This window comes from Anolis carolinensis, chromosome 5, assembly GCF_035594765.1.
Source record: "Anolis carolinensis isolate JA03-04 chromosome 5, rAnoCar3.1.pri, whole genome shotgun sequence".
Taxonomy (NCBI): domain Eukaryota; kingdom Metazoa; phylum Chordata; class Lepidosauria; order Squamata; family Dactyloidae; genus Anolis; species Anolis carolinensis.
In genome coordinates, this window is record NC_085845.1 from 166,866,452 (window position 1) to 166,883,888 (window position 17,437).

Consider the following 17,437-nt stretch of genomic DNA (forward strand, 5'->3'; position numbering starts at 1 on the left):
TATGAATAAATTACACACATGGCAATTTATTACTGTAAGTACAGGAAAATACTTTATTCCTTTCATTATTACAAATGTAAAGCAAACTTTACTGTATATGTGCAAACACTGACCTAATAAATAAAACACAGTTAGCTGAAGTTAGGGACGCACAACCTCTGTGAAAGTGGAAAAACCACAAGAAAAATCCACTATTTTTTAGCCCAAGGGAGCACCTCTCAAAGCCCTCCAGTGTGACTATACTGTCAATTTCAAGGACCTAGAGATTCCTAGAGAATCCACTAAAATTGACTATAGTCACACTGAAGGACCTAAAGATTACTAGAGATATCATATTAATCTGTTCTCATTCATTAATGTTCAGACCAAAGGTTGTATTCATTCACAGATAAAACAATATCTAAAAGGCAGCAATATAAATCAATATAAAAACCAACAACATAAAACAGTATAAAAGGACAACGGTATAAAACATTCTAAACGGTATAAAACAATTGGCATAAAGATTTTGCTTGTTAAAATTCAATACAATATGACAACAAGGATACAATTCTTTAACTTAAAGTCTCCCCACAACAATTAACTGCGATCAAATATACAAATAATGAATTGTGCAGAATTTGAACCTTTCAAATATAGAGGACTAACTGTAAAAGTAGCACAGCCTTATACTAGCCTGAACTTTCAGCCCTCTGTTCCCAAAAAGCAACACTGATTCGTGCATTTAACATTACCTGTTTTCAGGACAAAATCCAGAATTTTTCTCAATATGATATGAAGAGAAGAGTCTCCTAGAGAGGCAAATCCCACCGCCATGCCTTCAGAATCAGGTGGTATCGTGAAAGAACCATCCAGCATCAAAGCAAATTGGGAGTGTCCAGGGACAGGGACAGCCAAGGGCTCCTTTTGCTCTGTTCGCACGGATTGACTTAAGTGAGCTGTCAGGGTGAACACGGCTCCTGCCACAACAGGCATCAATTCCTGAGCTGCATCATCATCCAGGATCTTTTGAAAACAAAAGAACTACTTTGAAACATAGCATAAATGCAGGTCAATATAGTTTCTGAACACATCCCTAACACAACTGGAATGTCATCTTTTCAAATAACACAAACAAGACAAATACATTTCAAACAAGAAGTGGATGTAGTACAGCCACAGTAAAGAGGGTCCACCCTATACCACACCAGTGAAGAAAAGAATGTGGCAGGAGCCATGGCAGACTCTTTTCCCAAGAAGTTGGTAGAGGTGTTGGCAGTAGCTATTGCTCCAAGCTTTTACAGCCAGTGAAGTGTTTTTTTAGAGCTGACTGCTTCTTGTGCATCTAGTTCTGAGGGAGGAGTGATTTTTGCTGCAACCCAGACGATTTTCCAATTCACCATCTCAAAGGTGAGGAGATCCCCAACTGTGCAAAGTTGCACAAAGCAACAAAATCTCTCCAAACTAACAAGGGCCATGCCAATTATTTTACTGCCCGAAGGTGTCCCATTGCCTGAGGCATCTGTCCTCTTCAGGTTCAAGTTTGTGCCAACTTTGACAATAAACAAACTCATAACCCCTCTTACTTTGTATCCAAATCATATGGCAATAGCATCTAAGAAGCATATACAGCTAATCCCAGGCTCCTAAAAGTACCATAGGCCAAGTTTTCCAAAAAGATTGACAATTTTATGTTGAAAATTGTGAATGTTTTTGGAAAACTTTCTTATGGGATGTTTTCCCATAAGCAAGTTTTCCAAAAGGTTCTGACGAAGTGGCATCAAGACATGTAGATTTTTGTAGAAAACATGGCTAATAGGAATGCAATCCAATGTTTGAATGCAAACCATTAGATATTTTATAATCCATTTATTTCCTCTCCATTTTTTTAAAAAGGTAAATCTTCACTAAAAAGTGGCTTTAATATTGATTCTGCATCATTTACCTTGTCATGCAAATCTTGTAAGAGATCACGGATAATAAGCTGCCTGTCTTCAGGCTGTATGAGATCCTGTGGGCAGGCAGTTAATATGATTTCCACCAGCTGCCTCCAAGATTCTAGGGCATGTCGCTTTGCGTACAGACACTGAATAAGTTTATTTCGTTCCACGACATACTGGAGAATTGTGCTGATTTCCTAGACAGTCAGTAAAAAGAAATCAAATAACATAATTACAAACTAAAACAATCTGAGGCCATACCTAACTTCTTACAGTAGTCTCACTTATCCAACACTCGCTTATCCAACGTTCTGGATTATCCAACGCATTTTTGTAGTCAATGTTTTCAATACATCATGATATTTTGGTGCTAAATTCGTAAATACAGTAATTACTACAAAGCATTACTGCGTATTGAACTACTTTTTCTGTCAAATTTGTTGTATAACATGATGTTTTGGTGTTTAATTTGTAAAATCATAACCTAATTTGATGTTTAATAAGATTTTCCTTAATCTCTCCTTATTATCCATCATATTCGCTTATCCAACGTTCAGCTGGCCCGTTTACGTTGGATAAGCGAGACTCTACTGTACTTTATTATGTCCTTTGTCGGAAATCAAACGAATGTGTGTACACCTAAAGTTATTTAGGGATTTATTTTAGGAAGTGCCTTTAAAAAAAGTGACACCAAAGAAGCATTTCCCCCTCACATTTGTCTCTAAAATTAAAGGGTTTCAAAGTTTTATGAAGACAATCAACAGGAAATAAATGTAGAAAAGGAATTCCATAGGTATTCCTCTGGACTGTAGTGTTAATTTCTTTCAGGTTTTTTTCCCCCTAGAAACAACATCAGTTAGAAAAATATCATAATATAGCCATGTCCCAGTTAATGAAGTAGATGTTTACCTGGGCAATACTTCTCTAATGGAAAATTAGATAACAGGCAAGAATAACATGGACACAAAAAGGAAAAGTTCCTATATTACAAAGAAGAAGGGCAGTTCAACATGTTTCAGCAAACGTTTCATTGAAAACTAACACCATCCAATGCAAAACATAAAAAATCAAGTTGTGCAATAATTGCATACATTAAAAATATTTTGAACATTATAGAGGTCATGTGCTTTTTAAAAACATACTGGTGTTAGCTGCTAAGGAAGGCCTATCAGTTTCTCGCATTTCTCTCTGTTGTTCATGCAAGCTCACTAAGGGAATTTCTGATATAGCTACTGTTTACTTATTTGCAGACAGGCACACACAGCTGCGACAGGATTGGATAGAGTAGGATCCCATTATTTTCCATCTCAAGGTTTACTGCATTTAGTACAGATGCACTGTAATAATTGAAACCATAAGTCTGTAGGCTTGTTCGCCATTCTCTATGTTCCTACTGCATTCAATAACCTTATTCTTGTAAATGTTTAAACCACTCTCCAACAAGCCAGAACTGCAGACAGGCCATGCATACCAAATATAAAGATACCATACAAGTCCATATTGAAGGGGTCTGCCCGAGACCCAGCAACCCAATCCAGCAAAGGAACAAAGGGGTTGGATTTTAAGAACCAGCTTAGGTAAAGGGATTTGTCGTACCCACTATACTCCAATCACTGACAGGAGGTAACAGCAGGGATCCTTCTACTTATACCCCTCATAGCTTACAGATTACCAGGAGCTAAGGAGAAGGCAACCCAAGAACCTCCACGGGATGTCTGACCTACTGCAAACTGATGGTTATCCCCACATAAGAGAAATAAATCAATAAATGTCTTCTCAAAATCATTACTAGCAACTACTGAATAGTCTAATCATCTGATACCAAGACAGACATATCCTACATAGGCTTACCTCCATAAGTAGTGGCCTCTGTCCAAGGGCTGCCATTCCTTGCAGGGCATTAACTTCAGCAATAAGAACTTTGTGAAGATGCTGACATAGAAGACAGGAAGGATAACAGATGAAGCATGTTCACTATTTTGATTCTTCTTCGTGGTGCTTCTGTGGAAATCGCACATATGGGATTTCCTACAGTGCCTGCGCAGCGTTTTGGAACCTTCTAGAAGCTCTGACATTTTTTGGCGCGAGCCCCGCCCACTCTTCCCAGTAGAGTATATAAGGCCCTGTGGGCTGGGCTAGGCAATTCCTTTTTTCCCCTGCTCAGTCAGCAACTAAGGAACCTCTAGCTCTAGGTAATATATCAGTTGACTATTTGGACTTGACTCGGACCGGTTATTTTCGCTACTTGATACCTCTCTCCAACCCTAAGAACTCGGAAAGGACTTTGTTTTGGCATCTGGACGACCCAAGGCAGGCTAGTGACGATGGTTTCCTTCTTTAAGAAATGTGGGGCATGTGGAGGCAAGCTTCCTGAGGCTGATGGCCATTCGAAATGCCTCCTCTGTCTGGGAGAGAGTCATAATTCCCAAGCCTGCCAAATGTGCCGAGGGTTTACCCCTCAGGCCAGAAAAAATCACGAGTCTAGATTAAAAGCTCTTCTTTATGAGCAGGCCCTGGCCCCAGCAACTCCAGGGGCGGTGGCCGAAGCTGGGCTAAGTGCTCCCGCAGCTGAAGGGAGAGATTCCCTGTCGTATGTACCCAGTGCTGTATCCAAATCTTGTTATGTCTGGATGCAACTGTGCTTTTATTATCTTAGCCATTTGCGTTTAGCCTCAAAGATACGTTTTAGTTCCCTTTATTTTGTATTTACACATTTTATCTGAATCTTAGTTCACCTTAATGACTCCATGAAACTAGGCATGAGAATGTTATACAAAACGTAAAACACTAAATTTAATTCAGTAACAATATAGCATCTCACATAACAGAAGTTTGAGACTGAATATAACAATACCAATAAAGTGATAAAATACATAAACAGCAGTGAAAGAAAATAGATTTAAACATGTATAATTGTACTGGATGATGCTATGAAACTGCTATCAGCTGTTCTGAAAATTGTTCACCTTGACATTGCAGATAACTGGCCCATGTGTGCCTCTGCTCTCACAATTGGAAATGACTTGCTCAATTTGGGAACGGTCAAAAAAATCCAGCTGCAAAGGTTCTGGAATCTGTTGGTTGAAGTCAATTGAATCAAGGATGCTTAGTATCTTCCTGCGTACTGAGAAGAAAAGAAGAAATCCATTCAGAAATAATGGGAAAGAAGCTTATGTTCAAAACTCAGGTGCAGATTACATACAGCCTACATATAGATGGAGACTGAACCTATGCCTCAGTCAAACAAAGTGTTACCCAGATATGTAAGAGAAAAGTGATTGTATTGAACTTCGTTATTGTATGAGTAGCATTAATGTTTATTTAAAAGCCGTAAATAGTTTCATGATGGAGACAACAATTCAGTAGGCTAGATCAGCTGTTGGAATTTAAGACACAATTGAAGACCCATCTTTTCCGGCAGGCCTACCGGATCAATTTTAACTTGTGAATTTTAATCTGCATTTTATCCGTGGATTTTAACTTGTATTTTAACTCTTGTGTAATTTGTTGTATGTCTTTTAATAGTGTTTATCACTTGTATTAATGATGTTGTATCCCACCTTGAGTCACCGGGAGAGGCAGGTAATAAATTTAATATTAATAGATTAATACACAGACACGCTTGTGCATAAAATGATTCATTAAAATGGGTGTATGTCTGATTATGGCCCCTATATATATTATACTGTATTTGGTTTTAATATTATTGTTCATACAGTATGATCTCCAGGACCAAGACCCATGTTTTCATTTACCCACATCCAATAAAATATACCTTCTCTAAGAATTTCCTAGGTCTCCCAGGGTATTTCCAGTAGAAGTTGTTCATTTCAATAGGATTTTGTTTCCACAGTAAGTTCAGGAATATATGCCCACAAATATGGGAGTAATACTGTATTGTACCCGGTTCTAGAATTTGTTTTGACTTATGCTATAAAAGTATTTTATGTGATCCAATAAATTTATAGTACAGAGACACAAGAATCTAGAATGGGTGTATGGTTATATTAATAAAACTGAACTGTAGTAATTTGTAAGAAATTGTGAATTTACCAATTAATATAAATAAAAGCAAAGGTCTGACACTGCACTTAGATACAGGTAGCAATGGCTGTCTCAGAGGCTAATTATTTTGCTCTATCTTAAAAACCTAATATGACATCCTCTCAGAGATTTACCTTTGGAAGCAGTCTCAAAATGAAGAAATCCAGTAACTGACCGACTTTCATCTTCTGTCCCTCCTTCACCATCAGCTGAAGATTGAAATAATAAACAATAAAACTACACACACACACACACACACAAGCAAATTGAGCAAATATTTAACAACAAAATGCTGCTTTCTAGGGTGATATAACCTAAAAACTGGGGTAAGGGGAGGAGGTGATACACTTGTAGTCAGTTTTTTATGGCATAGCTAGATAGTTGTTCAAGTGAGGTAGCAAGAATGCACTGCAAATATTTAATATTTCTGGCATGGTTGGTTTAACAGGGTTTTTAATATATGCATTATACTATTTTATTCATTTTCAATCATTGGAATGAGTTTTCTAGTTTCAGTAGCACATTACCGGTTCTTCGACTCTCATTAACAACATGATGCAATAATATTAAATAAAAATTGCAGTACGATTTGCAACACACCTATGGGAAAATAATATAAATTCCAGCTTCAAGAAGGTCAAATGTGCATGGGAAGTGTTGGCATGTAATCTGCTTGAGAGAGAAAGTGCTCCTTCCAAAGGAGTTTGAAGTAGTGCGACATGTTCATCTTATGAAGTCAAGATCAGCATGCACAAAGACCTAGAATAGTATGTAATTATTTGGATTCTATCATGATTATCTAGATCACATGTGCCAAACTCAAGGCCTGTTGGGTTAATGAGACCCACAATGTCATTTTATGTGCCTCTCCAGTTGCTAGACTACAATTACTGTATTTCTCATCATTACTGTTGTGACTCAGCTTGAATCTGGGATTGGCTCTGATGAGGAAAGTGGGGTTCAGGTTCAGAATCTCCCCGAAAGGCCTGTAGCTTTGGAAGATGAGGTACAGAGAATGCAGGTTCAGTTTCCCACAGGGAGGGTTGGAGTTGATGACCCTGAAACTACTGAAGCCAGCCAGGTGCACACTGACATGGGAATGGAGGAAAGGAGGATAGAAGGTTCCCAGCTTAATAATGAGTCTTAGAGAAATAATGGGCAAGCTGACCTTGATGGGATTGGCTCCTTAGATTGAGCTGAGTGTTTGGAATTGAGGGTATGCCGTAGTGTAAGAATTGCAAACAGGCGGGGGGAGGTGAGGGGGCAGAGAAATGCTTTCATATTCTGCAGTGTTAAAAGGGGTGCGTTTGGGGGAAAGCTTTTGTCAAAGCAACTTTCTTGCTACCGGAGAAGCAAGCTCCAGTCTTCCTGCTGTGCTTTGGATTATATTGCAGCCCATGTATCCATGTATCCATGTTCCTTGGAATTTGTCATGCTCTCCTTGGATGTTGTTTATTCCTTATACATTCTGGACTCATATCTCAAAACTATATTTGTAACTGACTTTTGGATGCTTTACTTTTGCTTTTTGGAAGAACTTTTTACTATCTATCTTTAATAAACTATCAAGACTCAAACCTGCTGTGTGCTAGAGCAAGGTGAATCAAGGCTGAGGTGCGGCAATTACACATGTTGGAGCTAATGGGAGTTGTGATGCAGTTTGTTCTATTTAATCAGGAGAATGAGGTTTGAATTTAGAAACAAAATTTGTCAATATGATATCTGGCGTTAAAATGCCCTTTAACCTTTCCCCACAGAGCTACAAGTACTGATGGTTTAGAATTCCCATTATCCCCAGTCTGCATGGTGGATAATGGTGGGAGTTGTCGCTCAGTAATATCTGGGAATCCAAAATGGGAAAAACCAGAGCACCAACCACTATGTAAAAAAAATTATAATTCGTTCTCTTTATTTACAGATTCTCTGTCCATGGATTCAATGGCTCTTTGAAGGCAACCAAAAGACTGATGTGGCCCTCAATGAAAATATTTGACACCCCTGATATCATGTAAGCCGCACCAAGTCCCTTTGGGGAGATGCAGGCGGGGTATAAAAATAAATTATATTATTATTTTATTGTATGACACAGCAAACAAGATAGATATGCTGGATTTTGTTTCACAAAATCACAAGTCGAACACTTCCCAACTGTCTAGGACTATGTGATGTGCGCAGATCCCAGTAGGGTGGCCTTTTGCAGTTGACAGATTGTAATTTTGTCTATTATTATTATTATTATTATTATTATTATTATTATTATTATTATTATTATTTGTTCACTGGATATAAAGAAATCCCTCTGGTACTTCTGCAAAAATTACTACCATTCCTCCATTTGTAGCTCTACGAATAATGTTGTACTCCAATACATTAGTAGTGGTCCACATCTCTGACCTATAAGATCATAATATCAGATTCAATTTCAGAAATGTTATCAAATATCAAGTGAGATTTTTAACAACTGGATATGAGTTTGGTAAATAATTTAAGTAAGGAACAAGATCCCCATAACTGGCATTGATTCTTATTTACCTAAATAAGATTTGACTGGCACATCATCCAGAAGGAGGTGCAAGAGTCTCTGTGTATGAGAACGCTGGCGGTTCAGTGATGTAACCCGCAATTCTATAGATGCAGTCTTCATGAGCCATGACATCTGGTTTAAGACTGGAATCTCGTGGTCTGAACAGAGAAGACAGGAAGAGAATGGAACAGTGGTGGAAAATACAAACATATGTAAAAATCCCCATTATGTCTTGAATTAGCAATTGGTTTATTTGTAGTATAATTGTTACTTTTAAATATAAGCACATCTTACATTTTATATAAGAAGCTGTTTATTTGACATAGATATCCAGGGGTTGCACATTCTGAAAAAGAGGTGCCTCCGGAGACATGTTTTACAGCACATGTTCCCTTTTCTCCCAATACAGATCAATCACCTAGATGGAAAATAATAACCCTATACTGGAAACAAACACAATGAAGGAAATATATATCGCTTTCCTTCTAGGAAAAGAACTGCAGAATTGTGTCAAATAAACATTTTTACAAAGCAATCTGTTGTCTTTCAAACAATACTTGAGATTTGAACACAGGATGTTAGATATGTGGGATTATTCTGATGTTTACCTTTTATAGAAAATGGTAAGTGCTGCAACTGAGAGAATAAGAAATCTTGGCTGGTGCGCAAGTATCTCATTGTTGGACCTGAAGTATCTGAGCAGGCACACAGCTGATAGATCACCTGTTTAATCAGAAGAGAATTCCAGTATTAGTTCCCTTGCACAGACTTGCAAACTAGGCTAAATTAAAAGGAAATATTAGCCAATATTATTAACCATACTTGACCTCAACTCAAATCTGCTTAGTAAGCTGAATAGAACTATAGGCAGGATCAATAAACAAGTTGAGGCAGCAATCTTATCCACATTTATCTAGAAGCAAATCTCACTGAACTGCTAGCATTTTACAGTGCAAAACAATATTAACAAAGTGAATAAGTAGCTTTCCTACTACCTGAAAGTTCTGGCTTGATGCCACTTCTCTCAATAAGAATTTTTTTTTACCTGATAACACAACTCTGCTAGATGAGGAGATTCTTGAACTGCTGTGGGACCAGACCTTGTTTTAGTACCATTTTCCAGGATGTTCAAAATAGCATGAAGACAAGTACGAGGACAACCCAAAACACCTTTAGAATGAAAAATTCATACTTAAGATAAACAATACACATGCCATGATAGATTTAATAAATATAGGAAAGCTAGGTTTTAAACACTCACTTCAGACAAAATGCAAACAATTCTATAAAAGGCAGAATGTGATCTACAAAAGTATTCTTTTTATGACATTCTATATATATGAAATAACTGTTGACAAATAAAAGTACTTTGCTCTGCCTGCCAAGAACAACAGAAATTGCCTAATACTACTGGACAAAAACACTTTTTTTCTAATGCTGTCAAAAGTTGATAACATCCCATTCACCCAATCATCTTCAGTCCAGGCTGGGTTCCTACCTGGATCCTGCAAGTTTGTTGTGCTGACAGGCTTCTTAAATTCATAACCCAGGAGATAAAGAGCAAGATTTGGTGGACTGCACTCCAGAGAGGTAATGAGAAGATTCAAAATGTTAATCCTTGTTTCATGGTAGATTGGGGCCTGTTTCCTTTCACCTTCAAGTTCTAGAAATCAACAGCACAAATGCATACACCATATCAATATAACACAGCCCAACAAAAAATACTTGGTGTTTTGGTTTTTAGGTCTGTTCCTGTTTTTTGTTTTTTTTCAGGGCACAGATTCAAAATGTTACATTGGATAGACCACATCAACTCTAGCTTCTTTGATTTGGCTATCATGGTTTCTATGGGCGAGTAGATGGTGACTGGTAGATGGCATATGTTCAGTATCTCAAAACTAGAACTGATAGGAGAACACAGGTATCAAATTTGGAATCAGCAGGTGAAATATACCCAGAAATAGGGCTAACCTTTGAGGCACCAAATGTATGTTGGCCAGTGTGATGTATAACATATACTATATAATTAATTTTTCATTACAGTTCTGCTAATAGAAGCATACACAAGAAATATACAACTTTTAAAAAATTTGCAACAGATTTGCTACATAATCATATTTGGCAATGCATTCAGGCAACCAGGTTGGAAAGTACTGGGTGGGCCAAAATTTACTAAAGGTATCTAATGTTTTAATAGGTTATTGAAGAAACATTTTGATTTTACATGTAATGTAATATAATTTTATTTCATACACACACACTATGGTATTGTAAATTAAAATAAATAAATAAATAAATAAAGGAGTTATTAGGTTTAGTAGCTTCTGTTTACAATGTTGGTTAAAATATAAAGTTGAAATAACAATGATACAGGCCTTTTAAAGGCCAATTCCTGTTCTGCAAAAAATAAATGAATAAAATGCTGTTACGTTCCACAAATAATAATATGGATATTTCCCTAGCTTATTATTTATAAAATTCAAGCAGTTTATTTTTATATAAAATAAAAATGGAATATTTTCATACCTTCATCAGGATTAATTATTTCTTCTGCAGTTTCATTGTCCAAACACTCCACAAACCCAGCCATTAATTTCTGGCTGATATTCTAAATTTGTATTGAAAGGACAGGTATGAGAACTTATTGAAATATGAAAATATAACAAGCAGATTTCATAGCAAAACATACATGCAATCAGAAAATTACTCTCCAACCAAAGTTATAACCCAATTTGTAAGAAGGTCTAGAGAATGGTTCAAAGAAATATGAGTCTGTATCCCACTCACCATGGATTCTTCCCTGCCCCTTAACCAAAGAGTATGAATATAAATCAGAGGGGGCTATTTGTACAGAAAGCAAAATACCTTTGTACAAAAAGCAAAAGACCAGTTCCAGCCACAGAGGGTCTAATATGTAAATGCTTAGCAATAAAAGAAGAGAAGAACATAAGTTTCGGAGTTTGGAAAGGATATTTTTGGACTGTAACTCCCAGAAACTCCTGGCATGGTTGCTAGTTGCTTGGGAGTTTTTTTAAAAAAAAACTTTGGCTGTAGCACCACTTTCTCTTGCCACAAGCCCTCTTTAAGACTGCGAGGGGAGGTTCAGCTTGGGAGTATGAATTAGTTGGGAGAAAAAATATGTACCAGTCTTCTCCTTCATGTTACATCTAATTAAGGAAATGCCACATATTGCATATTCTTAATGTTATAAACCCAAACACTGTAAGGATAACATTATTTTATTTTAAATGTCTGCCTTCTTGTTGTCTCTCTGTCTTAAAATAAAAAAATAAACAGTAATTACCTGATCTTGTGTGAAATCTCCAATCAGTTTGACTTGAATGTTAGAATTGCAAGAAATACAGCACAGGATTTTGGAACTTTCAAATGCCAACTCAGGGTTGGTATTTCCATGATAAAGATACCTTTAAAATGACAAAGACATGACAGAAATTGCTAATATCACCCAAACTGCTCGGAGGAAAAAAAAGGTGGGGAGAATGGTCAATCGTAATGTTAACAAAATTTGGCTTCTAAAAAAAACATTATTTACAAAGAAATTCCAACTAACCATTAGAACATGGTTATTCAGGAAGTTATAGGGGGTGTTCACAAGTGGATCAGGACTCTACCCTGAAGATGGCTACAGATAACTTACATCCTACACTTTTGTTCATTATCTTGATTTCAGTTTCCTAACTTACCAGTTAGTGTGTCAAAAATTAATTATTGCTTCAGCATATTTAAAGTAGGAATGCAAACCTTTGATGGAGGTGCACTACACTCAAATGCTCAGAGTAGATTCTTGTGAATTCAAGGCACAACGATAGAACACGATAGTATAAATCAGGTCACTCCAGAAGTACTGTCCTATTTTCTATAAAACCAAGTCAACAACAAGGCTCCATATGAACAGCTAGATATACTCTTGGGATTCCTTCAGTACAGGAATGAGTCTCACCATCCTTCTGGTCACCTCTAGACCCACAGTTGTTTTTTAAATGTATAGGTCATACCTGGCAATATTCACCACATGGTCTGCTTTTTTAGTCCGAGGATTGATTCCTTGCAGCAGTTGTTCTAGGGATGTAACGATCAGGGAGAGATAGCTTTCCCTTAACAAGTCCATGAAAAGGTTCTCTTTCTGTAGGGTCAAGTTGAGCAACCCAAGGCAATACTGAACTGCCTTTTCTAAATGCTTCTTTCCTATAAAAGCAAAGAAAATATAGGAGAAATGTCCATGTTTACAAAAATAATATAGTGACAGAGCCATAGGATTTCTACCTTTCACCCCCAAGAACTACCCACTCTTACTCATTTAAAAGTATTAGTATAATATTATTTTGGAAACTGCTGCTATTTTCTTTTCTCTCTTCTTTTGAAAGCTGCTACATACCAGGAAAAGGAGCATAGAGATCCAACTGTTTAACTCCTTCTTCTAGCAAGCTAAGAGACAGTTCCAACATTGGTGACTCATTCAAAAGATGATACATCAGGTTAAACCCAGGTGGTTTATAGGCTATGATTTCTTCTCCTGGAAAATCAAACAATTAAACATCATTTATAAATGTTAAAGTTTGCCAAAAAAAAAAAACCACCCCACAACATCACTCTTCTATTTTTTAGGAAAAACACTGTGAGTCTTGCCTTTTTAGGTCTTTCTCCTATATTAACATCCAAACAATCCAATCACTTTTTCATTTTTCCACCTTTGTCTGATCACCTTTTTATCTAGACTTGCTACCAATGACCTCTTGCTGGCTTTCCTCTCACCATGATTTCTCTTCTTAAACAATCAGATAATTATTGCTGAACTCTCATTTTTAATCCTGGAATATTATGGAATACGTCTCCACAGGTTCCTCTGCTGGGATTTATGCCAGTCACTGCAACAACTTCAAAATCGAGCACATTCCTTGAATTCCACTCCCATTTTGTATCCTTTCTAAAGCTTTCCTCAGTAAAACATTTTCACTTGTGATTTTTCTTAAGCCAGTTACTCGCTTGTAGCAAGTGTCTTCCTTTCTCGCCTTGCCATATAAATGTAAAGAGTAATGAATATGATGTGAAAATGATACCAACTGTCTTTCTGAATGGTTCCCAGGGGCTAGTCTATGCCACCAACTGATAGGGCCATGAATACTGGTCACCTTTGTGTCTTCTTTCCCAAAAATAGAATAAAACTGAGGTTAGAGTAAGCAGGGGAAAAACATGCCTTTCAGCTCCACATATTGGTCCACAAAATCTTCAAGCTGAGGTTCATAGTCTCTCAGCAATTTGTAAAACACTTCCAAAACTGCTTCTGCCACTTCCCACTATAAAGGAAAAAAAGCAAACATATCTTGTACCGTGAATCAAATGAAAAATTACAGAGCACATGCATTCATTGGGTTGGATCAAAAGATTTCTTTTTTCTGGGGTCTTACATCCATGGAAATTGTCCTGCTGATAAGGAAAAGTACTTCCATCACAGGAACATACAACCGAAAGAAAGACACTTTTGAATCCAACCCATGGTCAGTAAGAACTACATATAACAAAAAAACAACAACAACAACAAAGACTGGTCAATCAAAACAGAACATATACCACATGTAATAGAAATGAGATACTGGACAATGCTTAATACTTTGTTTCCTCAATTTATTATTATAGGTTAGGAGTACTTTAGAGATATTATCCAATTCCGACCTTGATGAAGTAACTACAATGCAGGCTGTAATTACAGCATGCATGACATACAACCATCCACACAACTTCCATACATTATTTTGATTCATTGCTAAGGACATTTGATTTATTGCTATATTTGCAAGAAACCCTAGCACCCAGTTTGTATCTCCAAAAGGTTGTATTGAGTTAGGGCTATAGGGCTATTTAGCCCAACATAGCATTACAGATAAGAATACTGTATTAGGGATAAGAGTCTAGGGACTTAACCTGGGACCATCTATATACAAAACATGTAATCTACCTTGATCCTAACCCTTTCTGAAGTATCACACCTCTTCTAATCTCCAGAGACAAGAACACATTTATTAATGTCATAGTTATAAGTTTCAATACAAATCAACTCTACAAATATTGGTAGCAGGACTTTAACAGTATCGATTAATGTTTCTGTAAAACTGACCTTTTCAGCAGCTCTCCGATAGGCCCTTGTTCGAAACCGAAGAAACACTGAATCTCTCAGAAACTGCAGGTAGGGGTCAAAGCCTGGGGGACGCAGTCCAGCACCCAGGTTGGAAGGGAATGAACTCTCAACCAGTGTGCCAATGAGCTGGCAAAAGGCACGAGTTAAAGGGTACTCCTCACAGCGGGATTCAATTTCATTCAATTCAACCTTTTCAAAAAGGTAAAAAGACATGGTTTAATTTTTTTTAAAAAACCAGTCTGTTATCACACTAGAGCTGAAAGAGTAGGCAAAGAGTATGCATCCCATCTGAAATCTTGTGGCTGACTCCTGCAGAATTCTGGGGCTTGTAGTTTAGTGAGGCCCAGGACCTCAACTACAAGCCTCAGAATTCTGCAGGAGGCAGATACAGGATTTCAGATGGGATGTATACTCTTTGCCAACTCTTTCGGCTCTAGTGTGATACCGGACCTAGTTCTACCTATTATTTTATGAATAATGAGACTACATGGAACTTACCTCAATGCCAATAGCTTGTCTTTGGCCTGGAGTTCTGACAGTTTGTAGTATCTTCCGAAAACAAGAGAGAAGGAAAAAAATGAAGTTACAAAAATACGGTAGCCAGAATGTGAACTAAATTGTTTATTTCATATGCCATTTTAAAAAATTTCTGCCCATATGAGAAGCACCTTTTCAATTTGTAACCCACATATTTTTTTGCCAGCACCTAAAAAGACCCCCATGCCAGGACAGAACTCCAGGCAGATACAGATGTAATCTTCACTCATTCTCCCCATGAAGAAACAGTGTGCTTTAAGCATAATTTGGAGATTGGAAGTAATTATATCTACATTGCTCTTTCTTTTAAGAAAACAAGATTTTGCCAGTGTAAGTAAGGGAGAGCAAAATGTTGGTATGATCTGCTATTTCCACTTCAAACCACGCCCCTCTTCTGTCTCCACAAAACCTGAAAAGTAATCCCCCTTTCCCTCCAGTTAGTTTTATATGGGATCTATGGGATATGGGTTTATTGTTATTATTATTAACTTTATTTATACCATGCCTTTCTCCCTGTAAGGACTCAAGGCAGCTAACAGCCACACAATCTAATAACAATTTAAAACAAAGCAAATTAAAAAATTAAAAAAGCAATTAAATATTAGTGTGTGGACATAAAGTTTAAAAACAATTGAAATACACTAAACACAAATAAAATTACATTTAAAACTCACCACCCCCCTAATATCCCATCCATAACTCCCTCAGCAGGGTGCCCCTCATCTTTCCTCAAACACCTGATGGCACAGCAATGTTTGTAAGACAGAGGCGAGTAACATGATAAGTAGAATAGCTGGGGGCTAAACTGAACTGAATACTAAAACCACTTTTTCAACTTTAGCTGCCATTACTATACCTCAATGTGAAAGTACTGAACCACATGAACCACAGTCTTCAAATAAGAACAAAACATTTGAATAAAACAGGACTCAAGGAACAGAATTTATTCATAATATTTAAAGACACACCTTGCTAAAACTATGGAACTTTCTACATATTTTGACACTCTAGGGCTGAATTACCATAGGAAGATACCTGTGTGTATTCCAACGATTGCCATAACGAAGCTGCAATTTCTGGAGATTTCCCAAAGGCTGAAAGAGTCTCTAATAACTCTGCTTTCAAAATGGGGGGGATACTACATTGCAGAAGTCCCAAAATGATAACTACTGGTGTCCACTGAGGATGTTCACAAAGAGCCAAGCGAGCATTTTCACTCTAAAAAGGATAGAAAATGCACCTGTGAATCCAAGCAATATAAATTACCACATCAGGCATACCGAAAATAAATGGGTAACATAGTAATTGTTTGCACTTTCTATCTTTCTCCAATCAAGAGTAAACATCAGTTAAACTTGACCCGTGACTATGTGACATGCAATTCTCTCTGTCTTTTTTTGTTTCGACTTTTAAAACCAATTTTACAAAAAAAATGTATTTATCCCTGGCTGAATGTGTCAAAGGCCATCAAATAATGGAGTATCTGGAATTCTAAATGCATCAACCAATAGTTACCCATTTCACTATAGTTTTGGTAAGCTGCAGAAAGGCAATCAGTCCATCTTGTTCCTTCTGGGTGATGCCTCTGGGAGGAAGGTGGCGATACTGAATGCTATCAGCACTTGGTAAGTCTTTCCGTAATTGTTCATGGTACAACATTAAAGAGTGGAAGAAATGTTCCCAGGAAACAGGACTGCCACCTGCTCCTTGGATATTTTCAGCTGGAAAGGAGGAAAACACCAATTACAAAATTTATTTAACCAGTCAGTGAAAATTAAGTTTTTTTCAAACATCAGCTCATACACATTTAAACAGTATCGTCTGGAAAAGACATTAGCAAACTTATATACTATTAGTTAGTTATTTTACTAAGACTGGAGTCTTCAGTAATCAAAATGGCATAATCCACACACATGTACAACAAAAGACTTGGAGAAATCACAGACCTTTGGGGAGGGAGACATGGATGGCAGATGAAGAGACCCCTCAAAAAAAAAAAACTCAAGAAGACTTAAGTATGCTTAGTATTTATGGCATTGATCAACTGTTGAGGAACAAACTGGAAACCAGAAAACTGGAGAGAGGGGATAGAATAGAGTATCCTAGAAACTGCCTTTGCTGTTTAGAATCCTCAACAGAAGCATCCAGCACGATAAGATTTTGTTAAAAGATCCACTAGTTTATACTTCATGTGATTCTCTATCATTCTAAACAAGGGGAGCTCCCAGTGGTGCAATGGGTTTAACCCTTGGGCCGGCA

General features: G+C 37.2%; 1 protein-coding gene across 1 annotated transcript in view; it reads right to left on the reverse strand.

The window, feature by feature from the left end:
- nup205 (nucleoporin 205) overlaps positions 1-17,437 on the reverse strand; it is a 42,432-nt gene that overhangs the window by 12,303 nt on the left and 12,692 nt on the right. Inside the window, exons 12-29 of the mRNA XM_003221056.4 lie at positions 16,694-16,899; positions 16,214-16,396; positions 15,140-15,190; positions 14,621-14,830; positions 13,703-13,802; positions 12,884-13,021; positions 12,504-12,693; positions 11,792-11,912; positions 11,014-11,095; positions 9,986-10,150; positions 9,533-9,657; positions 9,096-9,210; positions 8,496-8,645; positions 6,098-6,172; positions 4,886-5,043; positions 3,771-3,851; positions 1,925-2,116; positions 735-1,005 (exon numbers count right to left, since the gene is read on the reverse strand). Coding sequence (XP_003221104.1) covers positions 735-1,005; positions 1,925-2,116; positions 3,771-3,851; positions 4,886-5,043; positions 6,098-6,172; positions 8,496-8,645; positions 9,096-9,210; positions 9,533-9,657; positions 9,986-10,150; positions 11,014-11,095; positions 11,792-11,912; positions 12,504-12,693; positions 12,884-13,021; positions 13,703-13,802; positions 14,621-14,830; positions 15,140-15,190; positions 16,214-16,396; positions 16,694-16,899 — 2,613 coding nt within the window. The remainder of the gene's footprint in view (positions 1-734; positions 1,006-1,924; positions 2,117-3,770; positions 3,852-4,885; positions 5,044-6,097; positions 6,173-8,495; positions 8,646-9,095; positions 9,211-9,532; positions 9,658-9,985; positions 10,151-11,013; positions 11,096-11,791; positions 11,913-12,503; positions 12,694-12,883; positions 13,022-13,702; positions 13,803-14,620; positions 14,831-15,139; positions 15,191-16,213; positions 16,397-16,693; positions 16,900-17,437) is intronic.